This window comes from Nylanderia fulva, unplaced genomic scaffold, assembly GCF_048542155.1.
Source record: "Nylanderia fulva isolate GAGA-0341 unplaced genomic scaffold, ASM4854215v1 Scaffold30, whole genome shotgun sequence".
Lineage (NCBI taxonomy): Eukaryota > Metazoa > Arthropoda > Insecta > Hymenoptera > Formicidae > Nylanderia > Nylanderia fulva.
In genome coordinates, this window is record NW_028190369.1 from 72904 (window position 1) to 97718 (window position 24815).

A 24815-nucleotide genomic window follows, 5' to 3' on the forward strand; every position below is an offset into this window, starting at 1 on the left:
CAAACGAACGTATCCACCCACCGAATATCGCGTGTATGTATATTCGTGTGCGTGCGTGTGCGCGCGCGCGGGAAAGAAGAACAGTCGGCGAAAACGAGTGCTCGAATTCGGCACCGCGGATATCTGTGCGCGATGTCGCGCGATTTATTCAGTACCGCGGGTTCTCACCTACCTACGGATGATCGACGTTTCGACACAGCACAGGTACGATACGATAAGCAAAATATTCGCTTCCCCTCGGATTACACACTTCCGCTTTCTTCGCTGATAAGGCGATCTTTCGAAAACTGTCAGAGAGGTTATCTCGCTAAATGGTTTTTTTTTTTTCGTTATTTTTAAGAGAGAAATATTTTTTGTTCGATAATTTTGGAGAAAATGCACCGAAAAAATTTGAAACTAAATTTACTATTTTGTTAATTGAACATATATTAGTATTTAAGACAAATAATCGGTTTCTTGGAGTTATATGTTTATATAAATATTTTTATATGTTTAGTTAACAAAATAATATTTAGTTGAAAGGTTTAATCAAGTTAACATATTTATAATATACAGAGGCATGCTTAATGTAACATTTTTCATAAATTTATTTCTAGAGAATAAAATATTTTAGTCCTCTTTTAACGAAATTAATTATTAGTTATACAAAAAATTGTTAACTTGACTTAAATCGTTCAACTAAATTACAATTTTGTTAATTAAACATATATTAGTATTTGTCAAATAAACGTTTTCCTAGAGTTAATAGTTAATTTAAATATTTCTGTATATTCAATTTACAAAATAATAATTAATGGAACGATTTAGTTAACAACTTTTTTTTCAGCGTACATATAAAGTATTTTATTCGTCATTTTTATCTTTTTATTCTTGGAGTAACAAGTTAAAAATTGTTTAAACAATATTTACTGTACTTATTGGGGCATTTCAACAATTATCTATAATTTACGATATACATGGTGTGCAAAAAAATAGAAAATTACTTTCCATATGTGTAATTATTTTTTATTACATTATTGACTATTGCAAACCACATACTCTTTATATAATTAACGATTTCTCAACGTCATTATATTGAAGCTATGTTAGGCTTGAGAAGAATAATCATGGATAATTATCGATGAATCATCACTTTCCTATATAAAATATTTGCACCTCGCTTTAACACCATTATCTATTATCTACTTTCTACTAATGTATTGCTTTATATGTACGATCATGTTTTACAAAGAATATAAATTCTGTATAAGACCGTCAATAAAAAGAAGGTCCTCTATTAAATGAGAAATGACAGACGTGCAACACTTTGTGCAACGTAAATTGAGATTTAATATTTCAGAGTTGAGACTTTCACGTATATATGTATACAATATGTTATCTCGAAATCAGGATAATAGGAATATCAGTGGGATAAACGTTCTCAAATTTTTTACTCTATTAAAACACGGCATTACATTTACGTGTTATCATAAAATTAATGAAATCGAATTATATCGTATATTTATTATTTATAGGAATTAAAACATGTAATTTTAATTTAATTTTTTAAATAATTTAACTCTCAATTTTTTAAAAATGTTATTGCATATTACGCACTTCTTTTTCACATCATCTCGCAAATAATAAAGCTAATGTATACCCTGAAAAAAGATTTATCAACTTATCCAAACCTTTCAACTAAATTATGTTGTCAGTTCAACATATATTAATATTTAAGTCAAATCTACGATATAAGCTTAATTAATTAGATATTTTCCCACGTCTTTAATTGATAAAATAATTAATTGAAAGGTGCGTGGTCAAGTTAAGAATTTTGTTTAGTGTACACAAATCAGTAAATGATGTTCCTCGGTGCGGATTCGCGACAGTATCCATCCATCTGTCATTTCGCGCGTGACACGTGTTTCTGACACATCGATACGTTCGATTCCGATTTGCGCGGGGTCGAAAATCGAGCGAAAAAAATCGAGAGGGAAAGAGAGAGAGAGAGAAAATATCGCGGGATTTAAAAAAGCACAAGGGTGACCCTCTATACGTAGTGGGGGTAACGAACCGACGTAGGAGAGAGATCGAGCACGAGTCCCTCGTCCAGCATTCCGTCACGGGCGTTCATGACCGGCGGACGTGTTGCGTTTCGCCGTTAGGCGTATTTTCTCACCGAGAAAATCGCGGCTCGTTTTTTCGCAAGGAAACGTACGTGTTCGGCGGCCAGTGATGTGGAAAATTCGACGGGACGAGATCCGCGGCCGCAGGGTTCTAAATCGCCGATTTCTTTCCCTCGAAGTCGATTTCCAGGAGTTTCAAGTAAGAACCACATTTTTTTTATTATGACTGATTAAAGTATTATTAATTTAATTCATTATTCCGAGAGAGAGAGATGGGGTTAATCTCGTAAAACTCTCGAAAATGGTAATATTGAGCGATACAATTTGATAATAATTTTATATGATATTTATAATGATAGGATTTGTCTTGATATATAGTAATTTTGCAAGAGTGAATATTTTAATACAGTATAATTGACGAAATGAAATAATAAAATTTTCCTTTTCTCGTAGACTCTCTAATTTCTTGTTTGAAATAATTTCAATAATGTATTACGCAGGCGAATTAAGTATTGATAATAATTAATTAATTAACAAGCTTTGCAATGTAAAGTTATTGATTAATCGCTTCGCGTATAATTCATTCCATTTTGAAATTCGATGAGCGTTTATCGAAATCAGGGGAATCTGAACGAGGTATCGTTAACAAATGTTTCGCTCGTTTGCATTTGTGTTTTCCCCGCGTTTTCATGAATTATAAATATTTCCAATGTCGAGAGCGTAATAAAACGGCACAAAGAACGATATATCTATGTAGTTTTAGCGATACAATACCAGTTTACGAATAAAACTCTCTCCCTCTCTCAGGAAATAAAATTACCATTTAATTAATCGTCGGCCGCTCGATGTTTATTTTATCGGCGAGGCAGATTATAGTAATTAATTTCCGCTGAGATAAAAATATACCGTGAATAAAATCATTAATAAAAAAAATAATAAATATTAATATATGTATTGTATATGTAATAAAATAAAAATTCATGGAAATTTTGATGTACTTTAGCGAGTACTTCATGGATATATCTAATCTGAATTTTTTCACCTGTTTGGCTTCTCGCGAATGAAATGTCAAACAATTTCGCGCCCACGAAGCAATCGGAACTGTTGACCCAACTTTTTCGTAACACGATGGCATTCGCAAAATTGTAACACGTATGCAGGAGTCGAGTTTGTCGCGGAAATTTGCATGCTCCGGTAAAAAAATCGCACAATATGCGATTGTAATTTACGCGCGCCTCTAATTAACGTTTTAATGCGATCTATTATTTCTCTCGGTTTCCCGACGAGAGATTTTTTTCGCGGATCGCATCGAGCCGATCTCGAACGATCATCGCACCTGTTTAAATCGGCGCTTGTACTTGGGCCGAGTTGAATGACCCCGTCACACTCCATGTATTATCATGTTATTATAATCGAGCCGTTCTTTCGGGCCACTAATTGAGAACGCGATTAATTAGGGACGGACTCTGGACGTCTGATTCGTCTAGACGGTGTATAGCGAGAGAAGGGAAGAAACTCGCGCGTGTAAATCCCATCTAGATAGAATCCGCGTGCGCGAGCACGTTACTCTCTATCCAGCGAGATGTAATTAGTTTTGTAATAGAAGAATCGCGAGTGTTGATCTAAGCGACCGATAAATCCCACTCTCGTCTCGCGTATATAATTCGCAGATGCGGATCATAATTTTCCAGCCTCGCAATTCACAATCATTCTCCGAGAGGCTTATTAAAAAGGCAGAGTTGAGTTTATTAAAAAAAAAAAAAATACCACATTAATAATATATTGTATATACTATAATATACGTATTCGTCATCTGAATATATTTTTTCTATTTAAGTTTTTCTATTTATTTTTATCATATTTTTTATATTTCTTTATTTTATAATTTTATAAAATATAATATTTTATAGAAGAATTTTATTTACACGTATAGTATAAAATTCTTCTATTTATAGAATAAATTGTAACAATTATAAAATGAAATATAAATGAAATATAAAAATAAAAATAAATAGAAAAAAAATAAATAGAAAAAATAATTATTAAGCAATTATCCACAAAATTTTTCTCTTCAAAGGTATACGTATATTTGTAATCTATATTTTTTTCTATTTTTTATTTTTTTCTATTTATTTTTATTCTTATATTCTTAATTATTTTTTTTATATTTTATTTAAATTTTATTTTATAATTTTTACAATTTATTTGATCAGTAGAAGCATTTTATACTATATATGCGTAAATAAAATTCTTCTATAAAATATATTTTATAAAATTATAAAATAAATGTAAAAATTATAAAATAAAGAAATATAAAAAATATAAAAAATATAATAGAAAAATAAATAGAAAAAATGCTTCTATTGATAAAATAAATTGTAAAAATTATAAAATAAATTATAAATAAAATATAAAAAAATGAATAATATAAAAATAAAAATAGATAGAAAAAAAATATAGATTACAAATATACGTATTTTTGAAGAGAATAATTTTGAGAATAATTGCTTAATAATTAATAAATTCTCAGTTCTATTAAACTTGCCATATAGATTTGCTATGAGCAAACTGTTTAAGCGTTTCTCCGAGTTTTTTACGGAGCATAAAAGGCAGTCGGAAGACAAATTTGCACGAGAGACGCGAATTCGAAGCACGTGCTCTCGTTTCCGCGTTGAATTTCGCGTAACGCGAGATGTACATTGGAGGCTCGAACGTTTATATATGTACTTACCGTAGGTCGGAGAAAAACCAAGGCAAGGTTACTCATTACGTATTTTCATCTCGAGATTTCTTGTCACGCTTCAACCGTTCGTTGTCTTCCGCAATGTAGATTTCACCGAAGGCTCGAATATATTTTGAAAAACGATTCTCTCTCTCGTAGATCCTCTTGATATTCCATTGATGCTTTTTGCGAAGATATTTTGCTCGTTGTTTAATGAATACAAACATGAAATAGAAACGATTGCAATTTGAAATATTGCAATGTGAATGCGTATAAATGTAAACAAATGTATCAACGAAATCTCTGATATCAAATTAACAGTTTTTTTCACACACGTGTGATTGATATTTTGATACAAAACAAATAGAATGTGATAATGTAAAAGAGTTTTCTTCTCTCTCTCTCTCTCTCAAATATTTCTACTTTCATCGTAAAATATTGTTGATGTTCGTGTTTACAATATCTCTCTTTGCAGAAAATAATAATTCTAAAAATAAAAAACAGAGAAAATAAAACTTTATTTCATATAAAGATGATTTTTTGTCTGACAAACAACGTAAAAGTTTTCTCCGACATTTCCTCCCGCAAAAAGCAAATAACTTTTTTATTGATCACTGCTTCTTGAAAGAGAAAAAAAGAGGAGCTCTGATCCTCGATTTTTTCATAAAGAAATCAGCTGATCTCAGAGGTAATCGATAGAATATATATTTAAAATCTGCGCGATAATCTTCATGCATTGCGTAGATATCTATTTTTTAAATCTTTGTCCGCAGTTTCGATTTGAGATGGGCCAGGATTTTCCCCCTTTTTAAACTCTCTCGATTTAATCCGTCGAAAAAAAGCGGCTTTATCGAGACACCTGGATCGCGTCTTAGCCTTCCGGGGTGCATTCGTTGCAAATTGCATCTGCATCGCGCGTGCGAGCGTTGCACCCTGCATGCGTTAATTAACGCAGAAAAATAATACGCGACGAATTAACATGAGCGATTCGACTCGCACGAAATAAATTGTCGCAAGCCTCGTCTTGGCAAAGATGGTTCCTCTTCGGGGAAAAAGGGCGCATTTGCTATTGCTTATCCCTGTCCTGACCTATGGTTACCATAGCGACGATGGGACGCGCGGCCAATCCCACCCTTTGTGCTAGGGGTGGATTCACTCGTTCGAGCTCTGTCTCTCTCTTTCTCTCCCTCTGCTCCAGAAAATATATCCCTTCCGTTTGACCGAGAAAAAAAATACGGTCAATCGCGTTTTTCTCCGGATTCTATCGATCTCCGGGAATTTTCCTAGGTTTATTGAAATTTTATGCTTATAAAATTTAGTGCAAATTCGATATTTTTTTTAATTGCTTGATATATTCCATTGTTACGCTATAACGTGCTGTTTGATATAATAATTATGTGTAGAGAACAGCTGTTGTGCCGAGAAGAATTGTAATCTCTGACAGCTATTATAGGATTAATATTGTACATTGTTCCGGTATTGAATACGATTCTGTGAAATTAATGGAAAAATGTAAGCTTAAATTTATCATGCATCAGTGTAATCAATTTATTATTATGCTGTGAACAGTGAAAAGTATATTTAGCGTTAAATTGAAAATTAATAATAATATCCAATATACATTTGAGATACAAATATGGTTAATTAGCATTCGAGCCAATAATAAGTTTTAATTTGGCATATGCCATTAATTAAAATGATTTTATTGTTTTTTCGTTTAGAATCGATATCGTGGATATCTCTTATCCAAATATATAATTGTAATATATATATATATATATATATATATATATATAGGCACACGAAGAGAATTTTTTGTTATGTTTTACTGCAAAAGTCATTACAAATTTCATCATGCTTGGCAATAAGAAACTATGCTGCATTTTAAAATTTATATATAAAATTTTATAAATGTTTATCATTTTTGGCATCTATTCTATATATTAAAAACACTTAAAGAATCATAAATTTTTAACATAGTTTTTAATATACTTTAAAATTACTGAGATTTTATTACATATTTTAGTAAAATTCATCAAACATATTTTATATCTTATTGTAGTAAATATTAATATGTTTTATTGTGATAAATATTAATCAGAGAAATTCATAAAATTCTTCCAATACTACAATATTATCCTACGATTACTAGGATCTTCAAGATATAAATTCTAAAGAAAAATTCTCTCTATAATTATAAATTTTTAGATAAAAAATGCACGATATATACACATATATATGCGTATTATTACAATTCTATATATTTAGATCGCCATTACAGGCTTGAAAAATGTGATATACGAGATCTATCCTATATTCCTTGGTCCTTTTAATTAAGGTAGCAGACCTTAAGTTTCGCGTGCACGAGTCACTCGAAAGTCATTAAAATCGTCCTTCCGCACTCGCGGCGTGCGCCTGCAGTTCGTGCACCTCTTGTAAAACCGCGCGAACCGGTTGCTCCGACCTGACATTGACGTGCACGCACGTGCATACTCACGAGAGAGAGAGCACGTGTACTATATCGGGATATCGGAGTATTTCAACCCGCCGCAGAATTAGCGGTCTTCGTGCCTAGGCCTCCGACCACATCGAAATTTCCTGTCGACCCGATACCTCGCGACGTCCGAATCGATACAAGGCGAATAGAATTGCTGTTTCCCTCAGGTTTTTTTATCTCAATTGCCGGAATTCGTTTCGAGCAAATCCCCGATTTTTCATGTTTATTTTTAAACTTGTTTTTTTTTATATTAGTTCTCCAAAAATATATGATATAATATTTTATTTACGCAATATTTTTTCTTGATTATAAAATTATTTCAGCATAATAAATTTAAACTTAGTTATTGTGATAATACCTCTGAAACGTATAACATTTTGTTTAAAATAATATTTTATTAATATAATTAATTACAATAATTATAATAATTATAATAAATTTTCTTTTAGTGAAAATTTCATTATCACATTTTCATATATAATATAACAAACTTGATAATAAATATAGGTAATATAGGTTTTGAGCGCCTTTAATATAATAATTAATGCATCGATGTAATTAATTTCTTTGCATTAAGTGTAATGATATCTCGTATAATACAATTGCTCAAAATACATCGAAACGAAATGATTATTCGAATCATCTAGCATGAAGGGCGAAACCGTGTATTGGATATTTGATGGTCGAGGACGTAGGATTAATGTAGGGACGATGATAGCTAGACCGACGGATTTGTTCTCTATCTACGGATGTATAATTGAATTTTAAATTCTTCCGATCTCTCCCTTCGTTTTCCTCTCTTCGATATACACGCATTCCATCTATCTATATATCATTGCGTTGTAATTCTGACAGCTTTAAAAAAATCGATATCATCGAATTTTATCATGCCTTTATTAAATTAATTTATTCTTAAAAAAATCAAGATTTTTTACACATGCTACATTATTTCGGAATGTTATTAACAAATTTGATATTTAATTAAAATTTCAGTTCCTTAAATTAATATTTTTAAAAATTCTTGTCATACACAATTTATTAATTGACTAATTACAAATTATGTGTTATAAATTTTTATCCTTTTTAATACTCTGATAACTTTTCCGATGTGTATATATGGTTATGCGAAATGAGAATGCAAATCTATTTTGCAACATCAGCCGTGCAATTCTTATACAATGATTGTATGCTGTGTGTTCTTTTTTCTCTCTTGTTCTCTTCCTTTCTGCTTATTATTCTCTCTCGGCGATGTTGAAAGAGGAGCAAGTAAACCGTTTTGGTATACAAGTTGAACTAACTGACATCTTCAGATGACATTTCATCTCCTGGATGCAATGTGCATGATGTCCTTTTTTAATTAACTCTCGCATCCGAAGAACGCGGTTTGATTTTCTTTAAAAGCTCCGCTGATGGGAACATGAAACAGTAATTTTCCCCGGTCCATGTGTGTGTACATTCGTGTTTCTTCTAAATAGATCTTCGCTTTAAAAGCCCGCAACGGTTGTCAACCAGAAATATACATCGTTAATCGTTATTATTATTATTATTATTATTAGCAAAAAAAAATTAATAACAGTAATCTAAAAAATTAGATATAATTAAGACAATTATGTTGCTCGATCTTCTTAAAAATGGTATATGAGAGCGGAAAATTGACTCGTCCGTTTGAAATGATTAAAAGATGAGTTCGACCGCAGAATCCTCGAGATGATCTGTCTCGCGAGGAGATGCGACTGGAGAACCTCTGCGAAGAATGCGCCCTTCGAGCATGACTCGTATTTACTCGCCGTGGTTTCTCTGCCACTGCCATAGATTCTTGACTCACTCCTCGAGAGCTGTACAGCCACATATACAGACACATACACACAATGTTTCCAATAACATGCACCGTAAAAGAGTATGCAAAATGAGTATTTCTTCTATCAAAACCGATTTCTTGAAGAAACTCTTCGCCTAGAATAGCCATATCTTCTAGTTTTGCCAGGATCTACTCGAAGTCCACATTATTATTTTGTGTCAAGCTCGGTTTTGCTAGAAAAGAATATTTTTTGCATACTTTTTTCTTAAACTTTTCGTTTAACTGCGAAAATAATTGTGGAATCGTTTAATTTCAGGCAAAAGTCTAACAGCTTTTGCGGCTGCAAAAATGTAGCAAGTACAAACCTTGAAAAAGAACGGAGATAAACTGATTATGATGTCGTTTTAATCCTTCTGTCAAATAATTTTTCTACTTTTCAATTTATGGGTATTAACTGATTTTGCATTGTGATAATTTTTTTACAGCAGCTGCTGAGCATCAAACTTTTTTCCTATTTTATTTTAAAAGATTTCCATTCGGACTAGATTTTTAATATTTAAAGTGCTTTGAATATCTGTTTTCATTGATAGGATTAAAATTCTCTTTTAAACAAAAAACTGCATGTATGGATTATTTCTTTTTTCATACAATCTCTTTTACTAGTTAAAATTATTTTATGAAATTTTTGGAGAACATTGCAAATGAAAATCAAGACAAGATATTTGAGAGAGGAGATATATTTTATATTTTGTTGAAATTAATTCTTTTTCTTTATATACATATATTTATATCGAACACTATCTTTTATAGTGTTAGCCAATCTCGATGCGTTGAGCACCCATTTTTTCATACATCTTTTTTTATACAATTTTTTTACCTACTAGCTAAAACTTGATTACATTTTTAGGGAATTTTGCGAATAAAAATCAAGGCAGGATATTCGAGAGAGAAAAAGGAGATATATTTTATATTTTATTAAAAATAATTTTTTTTCTTTATACTTATTTAATATATCGAACACCAGCTTTTACATAGTGTTAGCCAATCTCGATGTGCTGCAGTCGAGTATCCATCTTTTTTTATACAAGTTTTTTTATATAAATCTTTTTACTAACTAAAATTACTTTATTAAATTTTTAGGGGATTTTGCGAATGAAAATCAAGGCAGGATATTCGAGAGAGAGAGGAGATATATTTTATATTTTGTTAGAAATAATTTTTTTTTTTTATACATATTTAATATATCAAACATCATTTTTTATACAGAAACAAATTTTTAGTTAAAAATAAATTTTTTTCTTTATACATATTTAATATATCAAACCATATCTTTTATACAGTGTTAGCAAATCTCGATGTGCTGCAGTCGAGCATCCATCTTTTTTCATACAAGTTTTTTATATAAATCTTTTTACTAACTAAAATTACTTTATTAAATATTTGGGGAATTTTACGAATAAAAATCAAGGCAGGATATTCGAGAGAGATATATTTTATATTTTGTTAGAAATAATTTTTTTTTTCTTTATACATATTTAATATATCAAACACCATCTTTTATACATAGTGTTAGCCAATCTCGATGCGCTGCAGTCGAGCATCCATAACTAGTATAATGTTCCGTTCGCTGGAATTCGCACCTTACCGCACTTCGGTCGTGAAACTTGTTCCTCACCTAGAGCGATGAACTTTGTAGTATCGCTCTAGGCCGCGGTATATATCGGATGTGTTCTACGTAACTATCTCTATTACTTAGCGGTCCCGATTCAATACGCGAGTATCCCTCGGAATCTTGCCAATAAGCTGCCGACACTTAATGAAATATGCATTTCCGTAATACAGTATCTCGTGCGAATATCGATTCAACGCTCTCACACCGGAAAAAAATTCTTAACTTGACTAAACCTCTCAACTAAATATATTACTTTGTTAATTAAACACACAAAAATATTTAAATTAAATATAATTTATTAAAAATCTAACAAAACATATATTTGACTTAAATACTAATATGTGTTCAATTAACAAAATAGCAATTTCGTTGAAAGGTTTCGTCAAGTTAATACATTTTTTCAGAGATTGAAGAATTATGCTCTTAATTTCGCAAATGTAGATACTACACGGAGAGGATTTTCTCTTAGAATATTTATCCTAAAATTCATGGTAATCGTGGAAATTGGTATTTCATATTTTATTGTGGTAGAAAATATGAATATTCGTGGTAAATATTAATCAGAGAAACTCTTATAAAATTCTTTAATTCCATATTGTTCCACGATTATTTTCAAGTTAAATTATAAGAGAAAATTCTTTCTGTGTATATGTGCGACATTTTTTTCTCAAATTATGGTCCACGTAAAAAATGCCAATAACATGTTTAAAAGAAATAGAGAGATGATCGATTTTCCCAAGAAAATATCAGGGTATCTGGTAAAATTAGAAAATAAAATTTAAAGACATTCCAAGGAAAATGATTTTCCAGTAATATAATAAAGATGTGCAAGAGAAACTGAAAACTTGATTTCCTTTATCAATTCCATATAATTACATGTTAATAAAAATTAACATATGCATTACAAATATTTAATATAATATATTCTCTTATATTTAAACGCTTAAAATATTAATTAATAATTTATTTATACGTAACACATATTTTTGGACTCCTAAATAAAAAAATTCCAGAATATTTCCAGAACTTGAAGGATTTCAAAGTCGACTAGACACCCTGAAAGAAACTTAATTACTTGTTAGAAGGATCTCATTTCAACTACTCCAAAATACAGACATCGATCAGTTTCTAATTAAATAATTTGTGATTATTAATTATATTAATATTAATTATAATTAATACAATAATATAATAAATAATAAAATAAAATTAATAAACGAATAATTTATCATCCCAATTTTTCGCAAGAAGAGAGAGAGAAAAATTTGCCAAGGTGGAAGATTTCACCTTATAAAACATTCTTTTTTTTTTCCTTTTCGGTGAATAACGTTAACGAGAAACAAACTGGGAGATCTCGGTTTTTCTTTGGCATATCTGAGCGGGAATTCTCGCGAATACCTCGGGAGGAGGCTATAAGCGTTCCACGGTACGCGGAAAGCATCGCGATCCTTGCATTACGTTTATTGCTCGGCTCTCTTTCCCTTCATCTCTCGCTCTTTCTTCTTTCTGCGGAGGCCGACTTCTCGGTATATCCGGCGTCGTTTCTAAGCGCATTCGCAACCATGCTCCTCCGTGCGCGAGATATTCCCGAGGCTGACCGACAAACTCTCTCCGTTTCTCCGTGATACGGCGACATTAAGGCAACGGTGACGGAAACTGGAGCACGTTGCTTTTCAGTTGCACAGAAAGCATTAGCTCTGTCTCAGATGATGATCTGCAGCTAGCATAAGCCCGTGTAATGCGCCGTTTATGTTTTATAAAGAGGTCCGTGGAGATGACATAAGCTGATATGATTTTTATGCAGCATATAATATTGCGAATTGGAATTTATCATGTAAATCATGAAGAAATATATCATACGCAACGTATACAATTTAATATTAATGTATAAATTTTTTTTTTAATATTTATTAATATATATAAATATTTTTTAAAATATTTATTAAAATAAATATAAAATTTTTTAAAACATTAAGCATTAAATAGACGTGAGAAGTAAACGCGGATAAAAATTTTAGGACTATAAAAACATGAGAAAATATATTTAATAATTTCTGACTATAATACATATATCCTGGATATAATATATATAATTTTTTGGTTTTGTGAAATATCTAAAATTCAAGAGACATTATCAGAATAATCTTATATATTCGTTTTAATTGAGATTATTTAATTGGCATTATTTCATTGTGACGTTTATTTTTTGATATATCTAGCAAAGATATATATATGTAGAGAGATGTCAGTCTGATTTATTCCCCCTTATTTATTTGCAATAAATTATGTTAACTAATCTGACGATAGCTTTCGCGATTTTAACTATGCAAATGTCAACGAGCGACAGGACTTTGCATGAGGTTTAATCGGCAGGAAAATGAGTATTTCGTCGATCACGAATGTATTCTCGAGGATTCTCACTCTATCATGATTCTATATTATCTTTATGGTCACTGAAGATACGTGTTATATGCTGTGTGGTCGGTTTCTACGAAAAAATCATTACTCACCTCGACAGCAAGTATATATTAACATCGTATTGTTGCAAATGATAGAAAATTATCCACGAAAGAAAATCCTACTCGCCTTTCTCTCTTCGAGTATAGGAGAGACATTAAATAAATGAGCCTCGATCGGATTAAATTTCGTTATCTAATCGCGCTGATATCTGTCATTAAATAATATTAAATCGATATTAATGCATAAATCCGTTTATAAAATTTAGATAGTTTATTTTTGTGAATAGAGGGAATAGAAGAGGAGCTAGAGGAAAAAATAGGAAGGATAGAAGAGGAATTGAGAGAAGGAGAAAAAGAGAGTGGAGAAGGAAAAAAGAAAGGGTGGTGTGATGAGGAATGTGAGGAGAAGAGGAAAGAAGTGAGGAGAAAGCTAAGGGAATGGAGGAAGAAAGGAGGAGGAGGAGAAGGATACAGAAAAGAAAGGGCAGAATATAAGCTAATGTGTAAAGGAAAAAGGGAGGAGGAGAGGATAAGATGGTACAAGGAAGCGATAGAGGCAAGAACAGAAGGAGAGGTATGGAAAATTATAAACAGGGAAAGGAAGAAGAGAGAAGGAGTGAATGAGGAGATAAAAGCGGAGGAGTGGAAGGAATATTTCATGGACTTATTGGGAGGGGTAGAGGTTAAAGTTGTAAGAGGAGGAAAAGAGAAAAGGGAGAGGCATGAGGAGCAGGAGATAAGCAGGGGGGAAGTAAAGAGGATATTGGGAAAATTGAAGAAAGGAAAAGCAGCGGGGGAGGATGGGATACCGAGTGAGGTATGGAAATATGGAGGAGAGAGGGTAGAAGAGTGGGTATGGGAAATGTGCAACAGAGTCTGGAGAGGGGAAGGATGGCCGGAGAGGTGGAAAGAGGGGATAATAGTACCACTGTTAAAAAAGGGAACGGGAAATAGGGTGGAAAACTACAGAGGGGTGACTTTGATGCCAACGTTATATAAGGTGTATGTGGGGATTCTAACAGAAAGGTTAAAGGAGGAAATAGAGAGGGGGAATATGTTGCCGGAGAGTCAAACAGGCTTTAGGAAGGGAATGGGGGTGATTGACAGTATATATGTGCTAAACTACCTGATCAATAAAAAAGTGAAGAAGAAGGGAGGTAAGGTAGTAGCGGCCTTCATAGATCTGAAGGCGGCGTTTGACTCAGTGGATAGGGAGGTGTTAATGGAGGCGATGAGGAAGAGGGGGGTAAGAGAAGGGTTAAGTAGTAGGATAGAAGAGGTATACAAGGAAACGAGGAGTAAAGTAAGAGCGGGGAAGGAGGAAGGAGAAAACTTCTGGACGGCAAGGGGTGTGAGGCAAGGTTGTCCAATGAGCCCACACTTGTTCAATTTGTTGATAGCGGATATAGAGGAAGTGCTGAAAAAAGGAGGCTGGGGAGGAGTAAAGTTGGGAGGGGAAAAAGTGCACTGCTTGGCATATGCGGATGACATGGTGTTGTTGGCGGAGGAGGAGGAGGGGATGATACATATGTTGGGGAAAATGGAAAATTACATGGATAAAAAAAAGGCTAGAGGTAAATGTGGATAAGATAAAACGTATACCCATGATAGTATTTTTCTCGTACAAAAATAATTAGAGTAAATTAAATTAATCATAAAAGATTAAAAATTAATTAAAGAATTTAAACTTATATTTTATATAATAATAATAAAACATTTTATTACGTCAAACCGTCGTGAAATAATTAAATAAAATTTGCTAGTTACGTCGAAGTCAAGTTTTCTAAGCTTATAAAACATTTTATTAAAAAACAGATTCAATAAATATAAGTACATGTTATATATATACTTATATTTATTGAATCTGTTTTTTTTATAAAATGTTTTATTATTATCATATAAAATATAAATTATTTAATTATTTTTTTATTTTTTTATGAGTAATTTAATTTATTCTAGTTATTTTTGTACGAGAAAAATACTATCACGGGTATACGTTTTATAACGAATTAAATATATTTATAAGAGTTTTAACAAGGCTCTGTAATATAAATATAAATTTAACGTATAAGACGGGCAACAAGAGCCAAATCGCGGATGACAATGCGTTATCCTAACGAAACTAAATAATTTTTCGTTAGAATTAAATACCGGTGCACAAGGCACCAAATTTTTTTTTTTTTTTTTTTTTTTTATTTTTATTAAAGGGGGGTTAAAGGGGTATTGAAATTAAATCTCAAAATATGAGATTATTTCATATTTAAAATCTTGGCCGTGTCCAAGTAAAAAAATTTGGTGCCTTGTGCACCGGTATTTAATTCTATCGAAAAATTATTTAGTTTCGTTAGGATAACGCATTGTCATCCGCGATTTGGCTCTTGTTGCCCGTCTTATACGTTAAATTTATATTTATATTACAGAGCCTTGTTAAAACTCTTATATTTGATACACGCTGGCTTAAAAAATGCGTTTCTTTACCAACATTAATATATATAACAGAGAAAAGTATAGAATCGAAAGGATCTGAATAGCTCAGCTGGAAGAGCAGTCGCCCGGCAAGCGAAAGTTCTCGGGTTCGATTCCCGATTCAGCGATTTTCGGATCTATATTTTTCTCTTGCATTCATTTATTTATTTTCCGTAGGGGGGTTAAAGGGGTATTGAAATTAAATCTCAAAATATGAGATTATTTCATATTTAAAATCTTGGCCGTGTCCAAGTAAAAAAATTTGGTGCCTTGTGCATCGGTATTTAATTCTAACGAAAAATTATTTAGTTTTGTTAGGATAACGCATTGTCATCCGCGATTTGGCTCTTGTTGCCCGTCTTATACGTTAAATATATTTATGTTCAAAAATTATATTTGACCTTTAATTTTAATTTTGTATTTTATTAAAATTAATAATTAACATATATACTTAATTGCGATTTATATGGATGAACAAAATCCCTATTATGTGTGTAAGAGATTTCGGAACTCTTTGCTAAAATAATTAAAATTAAAAGTCAAATATAATTTTTGAACACTTTTATATTATTAAAAATATATAATTCGACTCTCGAAATATATTAATTCATTATAAAACGTATACGTATTAGTATTTTTCACATATTAAAATGATTAGAATAAATTAAATTAATTATTAAAAAACTAAAAATTAATTAAACGACTTAGACTTAGATGATAATAATAATGAAACATTTATTAAAAAATAATTATAATAGGTCAGGTTAATATTTTATTTATTTATTTATTTATTTATTTATAACATCATAAAATTCTGTCCTTTCCGAAATACGCGAACGCTACGAAAAGATAAATCTCGTACATGCCGCCGGACGAGTTCATGAGCATGAGACGCTCTTATCTTGGGAACGTATTAATAGTTACTGCATTGACCACTACTACGATATGGCGCTGAAATCAGTGAGAAATACTGGTCTCTCCTTCATCCAGACCTTTGGCGATCTGTCTATTAATCTGTGGCGCTACTATATATTAAAAATGTTTTATTATTTCGATAAATATATATGTTTCCATTTGTCGTTCATTTCTAATTTTAATAAAAAAATATATTGATTGATTTTTATACTTTTCTCCAACTTTTGCTGTAACACAAAAATCAAATAAATTTATCGCAATGTGTGTATATAAATTCACAGATAGTATATATACATATATAGATATATATATCTGTGTTAACAATTACGTGTTATATGCAAATAATATTCGAATGTTGAATAGTTGCGAATTTTATAAATATATTCTAAATTAGCGCCAATTGTTATTCGAGTTTTATCTTTTATTGTTAGCAGCTCATTTCAGTAAATTCATTTTCAGTAAATTTGTATATTTTAGTATCTTAAACAAAATTTTTTTATCGATCCAAGGCACAGTCTACAATAAGTCATTAATCGTTGATCAACAATTAATGACTTATTGTAGACCTTAATTATTTTGATCATAAAGAACGTTGTATAAACGTAAGTCATATAATTATGACTTACGACTTAGAACACATCTAATCAATGATTAATGACTCATTGAAGACTGGGCTTAAAAAATACTACGCCACAACGCCACTAGCGCGCCACATTCCATTCTCCCATTCCTCCCACCACTCGCTTTATCCCCACCACCGCTTCATCCCCACTCCTCCCCATCGCGAGCTGAGCTGCGCATAAGAAGGCGCATTTTATATACAGCAGACTAGAGCAGAGGACGCAGAGGTTGTAAAACTTGTAACGAATGTTGTGAGAAATGCTAGGATATTGTGGTTATGTTATGTACTGTCCGCATTCTGAATTATCGTAACGCGAACAAAAGACAAAAATAAGTGACTGATGAAACATACTGCAATCTACAATTGATAGATTTTTTATATTCGCAAAAATGTCGCGTCGATTTAGTCCCAGAGGAAAGTTAAATTCCTTTGCACGACGTAATAGAGAAGGTAAATAATTATTTTGATCAACATCGTTTTTATTTTCGTGTTTTATTTGGTTTTTTAAGCAAATGTGCTTCATATCTCTTTTAATTTTTAATATATACGAATATCGATACACTATATATAGATATATATACTTTGAAAAAATAATGTATGAAATAAACCAAAAGCCGAAAGAGATCGATTTCATAGATATACATATATATGTTTTATCACATTTATTAATATAAATTCTGTGGTTAACAAAATCTCTTCATATTAAGAATTACTTGCAAATGATTTTCTCATTGGATCTTTATTAAATAATTTATTAAATTATATATTCCTCTTTCTAATGTTCAATAAATATCCTATTTTTCGAAGAAAGCTATTTATTTTTGTAAAATTAAATTTTTTCTTGCACCAAAGAGATTTTCTTATTATTAGTTATAACTTGACTATTATCAAATTATTGTATCAGTTAACAAAGTATATATTTTTTATTATATATATGTACTAAAGTCAGTTTGCTTATATCTATAAAATTTGAAATAAATTTTAGTTTTTATCTTTTAGATTTCGAATATAAAATATTGAGTAGTTGAATCTCAAATAAAGTTTATGTCTCAAAGTGTATGTTTAACCTAATTTTCCAATTTTTACATCTTTTCACTTTTGAATACTTTTACTTAGAATACCAATAATGTTTCAACTATGCAACAATTGTTATTATTTTTGCTTCAGAATATCGATATTCTTATAAGGAAGTAAAATATGTTTGAAATAAAGTTTATGTGTTTTTTAGAACAACCAATGCAATCGTCTACATCTGGATATGGAGGCTTGCACTCACAAATGCGAAGACCTCCTCCTGGACTTCGTGGAAAGGAAATAGGACTATTTTATAGAAACTTAAACAGAGAGAAAAACAAGAAAAAATCCGCAGTTTATAAATTATCACCTCACATAGAACAAAAAATTAAGATTGTTTTAAGTAATTCTAAGAGCTTTTACAGTTCAATTCTTGATGAAACATCTAATTCTGAATATGACAACAAATATAATCATATTCATGATTCTCAATTTAAAAGAAATTTTTTAGAAATTATAAATGGTGATATAGAGCACAATATTGCCAAAGCTATGAGTATGGGATCGTCAAAATTGCAAAGAAATAGTCATATGGACAGAATATTACTAAATGAATATATAGATAAGCAAACTCAAGATGATTATATAAATATGTCAAAATTTCGATCAAAATTACCAGCATATCATAAGAAATCAGAAATATTACAATTGATTAAAGATAATCAAGTTGTTGTTGTTAGTGGAGAAACTGGTAAGTTGCAAAAGTTTACCAATGAGATAAAATATTTTTATGAGCCTTTAGCTGCATTTATGTGAATGCAGTGTGGAATTAAAAAATAAAAGAAATTTTGCAAAAGTCTTTGGCAAAACTTTTATTTGCTCATAATTAAATTTTCTATTTAGATTAATAATTAAATTTCTCAATAATAATTGTTTTTTTAAATAACAAATTTTAGGATGTGGCAAAACCACGCAGGTAGCACAATTTATATTGGATGATCAATTAGAAGCTGAAAATGGTAGTATTACTCGAATAATTTGTACACAGCCTAGAAGAATTTCAGCTATTTCTGTTGCTGAACGTGTAGCTATGGAAAGAGCGGAAAAACTTGGGAAATCCGTGGGCTATCAGATACGACTCGAAAAGTATATTTATATGAGAATAATGTATATGATATTTTATAAAGATAAATATAAGATTTCTTATATTGATTTCTTTTACTTACAGAACTCCAATGCGGGAGCAAGGAAGTATATTATTTTGCACAACTGGTATATTACTACAAATTATGAAGACTGATCCAGCATTAAAGAAATTCTCTCACGTGATATTAGACGAAATTCATGAACGTACCACAGAAAGTGACTTTATTATTACATTATTAAAACAAATTATTCCAAAAGTAAGTTTGAATACTTTTACATTGCCGTTACATAATGTTAATGTGAATTTATATTCTGTTTGCTTTTTATTGTGTTATTTTATTCAAAAATGTTAGATATACATAATTCTTATAACTTTTCTGTCAGTTCGATATTGTATAATTTTTGTAAAACATTTTATTTTATTCTTTATAAATTTATTCAAATATTTTCAAATTATGAAAACAATCCCTACATAGAATCTCACATGAATGCATATTGCACATGAATGATATTGTTAAATAGTAATATTAAAAATATTTAATAGAAACTAAGAGAAATGTATTTTTTAGAGAACAGACTTAAAAGTTCTTTTGATGAGTGCAACATTAAATTCTGAACGTTTTTCAAGATATTATAACAAATGTCCAATGATACATATACCAGGATTTACCTTTCCAGTTCAAGAATTTTATTTAGAAGATATCGTGTCATTTACACAGTAGGTATTGACATAACATTGCCTGCGCTCGGGAATAACATCTGATGCATCGAAATGTCATTCTATCTTTGTTACTTATGGAAAATTAAAGACAGAATGACACTATGACGTGTCAGAGTGTCATTTTCGAACACAGTCATTATCTAATATATTTGATAAATTTTTGCAATAATTATCTATTAAATTTTTAATTAATTAAAAAGAAATATATATTATAAAATTTTAAGAAAAATGTACTAATATCCTAATCTTTCTTTAATTTATAGATTTCAATTTCCCGAACCACCTCCAGAACCTACAGGTTACAGAAAACATCTAAAAGGATATAAAGAACAACAACATAAGAAAGACGAATTTTTAGATATAGTACTACCTTACGTTAGACAACTTAGAATTGAGGTAAATATTCTAAATAGTGCGTGTGTGTTATATTATATAAATATAAAAAATAATTTAAAATTGTGATATAAGAAATTATTGATATGTTAATACGGTTTACATTTAATTAGAGGAAATATGGAGAAAATGTTTATAATCAATTACGGAATTCGAATAGTGAAGAACTTTCATTGGATCTTATAGAAAGGTTAGTTAGGTATATCTGTTATATGAAAGATCCTGGAGCTATTCTTATTTTTTTACCTGGTATGATGGATATATCACAATTAAATAGAATGATGTTAGAATCTGGATGTTATCCAAGCAGTGAGTATTTATATTAATATAACACTATATAAATATATTTAGCATTTGTTTTATATCTGAATTCTTCTTTTCTTATAGACAAATACATTATCTATCCTCTTCATTCACGCATGCCGACAATTGATCAGAAACTTATATTTAAAGAACCGCCTGATGATATTCGTAAAATAATTATTGCAACTTCAATTGCTGAGACGTCAATAACTATAGAAGATGTAGTGTATGTAATAGATTGTGGGAAAACAAAGCTTGGAAGATTTGATGTAACAAACAACATTCAAACCTTAAAGCCTGAATGGGTATCTTTAGCTAATGCTAAACAAAGACGCGGTAGAGCCGGAAGGTGCGATGTTTTACTTTCTATATTTTATATTTTTAAGTTCGAAGAGAAATAATGTATTTTATCAAATTTCTATATTTGTAAAATTAAATATGTTTCATAGGGTTAAAAGTGGAGAATGTTATCACATGTATTGCAAAGCTCGAGAACTGACATTTGATCAATATCCATTACCAGAGATGTTGAGAACGCGCTTAGAAGAGGTAATTTTGCAAATAAAAATTCTCCAATTAGGAAAAGCCAAAGAGTTCCTAGCTAGTGTTATGGATCCGCCAGATCTAAAAGCCATCGATCTATCTCTCAGTTTACTTAGAACACTTAATGCTCTGGACGAAGACGAGCATTTGACTCCTTTGGGTTATCATTTGGCACACTTACCGCTTGATCCTAGAACAGGTAATTTTAATTTTACTATTGGTACAAAAACCATTCTTGTTACTATATTATATATAACACACACACACACACACACATATATATATATATATAATTAAAAAATAATATAATTAAATTATATATATAGCAGTGTAAATTTATAAATAATTTAAAAAATATTTTTAGGAAAAATGATTCTCTGGGCAGCATTGTTCTCATGCGTCGAACCAATATTTGCTATTGCTGCTAGTCTTACATTTAAAGATGCTTTTTATTGTCCATTGGGAAAAGAGGAAGAAGCTAATAAAAAAAAGCTAGAACTCAGTATGGGAGAGTACAGTGATCATATTGCTCTCGCGGAAGCTCTAAGAAGATTTGAAATTGCACGCCGAAAAGGAAATGCTGGCCAATTTTGCAGAGAATACTTTCTTTCTTACAACACATTGAAACTTCTTTCCGAAATGAAAACTCAATTTGCACAGTATTTATATGACATGAAATTTCTGAATAGTGATAATCCAGGTGATAGAAATGCTAATAGAAATTCAAATAACATAGCGTTGATAAAAGCTATTGTTTGCGCAGGATTATATCCTAATATCGCTGTTATAAGGTACAGAGTTATTTAATTTTTGATTTGTTTAAATTGTTTGAAATTTGATAATTTATATTACTGTATACTGATTCTAATTGTAATTACAACTACTAATATTAATTTATTGAACCATACATACATAATATTTTTATAAAGAAATATTTTTTTTTAGAAGATCTACTAAAAAGGGAATAATGTGTTGGACACCGGAAGATGGAAGCGTACGTGTGCATCCGTCGAGTGTAAATTTCAAAGCTTCCATTTTTCCTAGTCCATATTTGACGTATTTTATAAAGCAACGTTCCACCGCTATATATTTGCATGATACTACGTGTATAAGTGTTCCAATTTTATTATTTGGATCAAATATATCGATAAGTACGCTCATCTTTATTTAAATGTAAATCATTAATATATTAATCATGCATATTTGATTATATTCATTTATATTTCAGGACGAGAAAAAGGAAAATGTGCAATTATTAATTTTAATTTTTCTGAAAGTATTATTTGTGAACCACAAACTGCGGAAGTGATACTGGTATGTAGATATGTATGATCTTAGAAAAAGAAAATAATTTTAATACAATTTTTCGCAATACAGGAACTTCAACATGCTCTGAATTCTTTATTGGAATATAAAATTACGAATCCGGCAATAGTAAATTGGTCATCTTTTGAAGGACAAATGTTAAAGTAAATCTGCATATTATATATTATTTCGCATAAATAAGTATTAATGATTATGATAATGATTATTATATGCATTTAAATTTGTGTATTTATTATGTTATAGTGCAATCATTGAAGTAATATCCCAAAAGGATTACAATGACGAAGATTTTACTTATTATAGTTCCGATTGATAATTATATCGTGTTTATTAATTTATTCAAGTGTTAATATGTTGTGTAGTCAATTTTATGTTGTGCAGAAATACTAAAAAGGTAAACCACATTGAAAACTTTACATTATTCTAAAACATCTTTTTTTATTAATTTTGCGCAATAATATTTTTATTATTATTGCGCAAATATCATGTATTATAATAGAAAAAATAAATATTACAAATATTAAACACAAATTTATATTTAACGATATACAATATATATAATGATAATATTGAGATATTATCGAAAAGTTATCTGATAATTAAATCAAGGAATTCCGGTTATATTTTAGATTAGATATGAGATTCAATCTGTCTAATATTTGTAAAAACGAGAATTTACGCGCGTATAATCGTTTTTTGATCAATATTCTTTTTGAAAAAATATTTTCTGATTTATACAAATTAAAATAATTTTTTAAAATGCAGAGTTTGTAAAAATTTTTGTTTTAAGAATATAATAGAAATTGTTTCCGTACGAAAAAATATCCGAGATTTAAACAATATTAATTCAAAGCTTCTTTCTCTTTCCCCAATAGACAAAAAAATTCATTACGTTTAGTAATAATATATTGAAGATATAAGCAAGATTAATTAATCATTAGGGTGCATTTACTTGAATTTTTTCTAAAAATTAAAACTTGTTATATTAAGTAAAATATATATATATATATATAGCTTTCTAAGAAAGGGGGGAAAGAGAGAGAGTATGTATATAGTTTTCTAGATTTTTAAATTTATATTTAAGAAACAAATAAATATATACATATATATGTTAAATATAAATATGAATTTTATATATATATATATATATATATATATATACGTTAAATTATAATTAAAACTTAATTATAAAAATCACAAAAAATATTCAAAGTAGAATGTGCACATTGTTTAGTATTGTTTTACTTGTTTTTGATGGTTTGAAATGCGCAGATGTGTGAGAAATACAAACTCAAACATACGAATTTCGGGAAAAAAATACATCAATTAAATATTTTGTATGCATAAATAACGTAGAGTAGAATATATTGTAGTCATGCATCTAAGCAATTGAGAGATAAATAATGGTTGTTACTCTTTTCTTTCTTTACCTAGATATGTAAAGTGACGATTTAGATTAAATCAATGAAGAGATCGTTTAGAGGAGGAGCCGACAACAATGTAACACAACGTACACGATTCTTCAAGCAACCATAATGCAACAGGACGCGAACTTTGACCCATTTATACTTCGCGCGATCGTCAATAAAATACTATATCTAGCCGCTGCTGCTTTGCACCGCTTTGTCATTCATGAATGTAAAACGTACTGCCACAACTTGGTTGCTTCAAGAGAAGGTGAAAATGAGTGTAAAGATACATTCCGATCATACTCTGTGTGTTGTGCGATTAAAATATGTTATAATCTATGCAAGATATATTGTAAATTTATATTTTAAATATACACACACATATATATATATATATATATGTATGTGTGTGAGAATATATCTCTTTAAACGTCACAATTCCGAAGCTGTTTTGTGAGTACTAAATATTCCATTATTCATGTATTAATGCTGCAAATTCTATATATATACGCCTGCTTTTTCTTTATCTAATCCACCGCTGCAATAATACAGAATGACTTCAGCAAATTATTATCTTTCTTTTTAACGAAAATGCATTCTTTGTTAGCACTCTGTCTAAAAGAATGCTCTCTTTCGATAATATTATTTAAAAAATATGAAACTAAAAATATTAAATAGTTGTAGAATTTATTCACGTTTCGAAT

The 24815-nt window shown here is 30.1% G+C and overlaps 1 protein-coding gene across 3 annotated transcripts; it reads left to right on the forward strand.

Moving 5' to 3' along the window:
• On the forward strand, positions 1 to 24678 carry LOC114930554 (ATP-dependent DNA/RNA helicase DHX36). 3 transcript variants are annotated; one of them, XM_085484629.1, is made up of 15 exons: positions 1 to 204; positions 18485 to 19021; positions 19227 to 19416; positions 19499 to 19673; positions 19986 to 20134; positions 20401 to 20533; positions 20644 to 20839; positions 20918 to 21182; positions 21283 to 21575; positions 21741 to 22167; positions 22322 to 22527; positions 22605 to 22690; positions 22754 to 22845; positions 22946 to 23096; positions 24137 to 24678. In XM_085484629.1, exons 2-14 carry the CDS (start codon positions 18493 to 18495, stop codon positions 23013 to 23015), a joined length of 2811 nt encoding a protein of 936 aa, XP_085340755.1. In that variant the 5' UTR covers positions 1 to 204; positions 18485 to 18492; the 3' UTR covers positions 23016 to 23096; positions 24137 to 24678. The 3 variants fall into 3 exon arrangements, with proteins under 3 accessions (XP_085340755.1, XP_085340754.1, XP_029158187.2); XM_085484628.1 differs by lacking the exon at positions 1 to 204 and adding an exon at positions 2086 to 2304; XM_029302354.2 differs by lacking the exon at positions 1 to 204 and adding an exon at positions 17427 to 17706.
• Positions 24679 to 24815: the final 137 nt, after the last annotated feature.

Bases quoted from the DNA above. Each gene is read 5' to 3' on its own strand.
- LOC114930554 (XM_029302354.2), top strand. From the start codon at position 17,646: ATGTCGCGTCGATTTAGTCCCAGAGGAAAGTTAAATTCCTTTGCACGA. The intron at 22,528-22,604 runs GTACGCTCATCT...TTTATATTTCAG, and splicing joins TGGATCAAATATATCGATAA to GACGAGAAAAAGGAAAATGT. The intron at 22,691-22,753 runs GTATGTAGATAT...TTCGCAATACAG, and splicing joins AAACTGCGGAAGTGATACTG to GAACTTCAACATGCTCTGAA.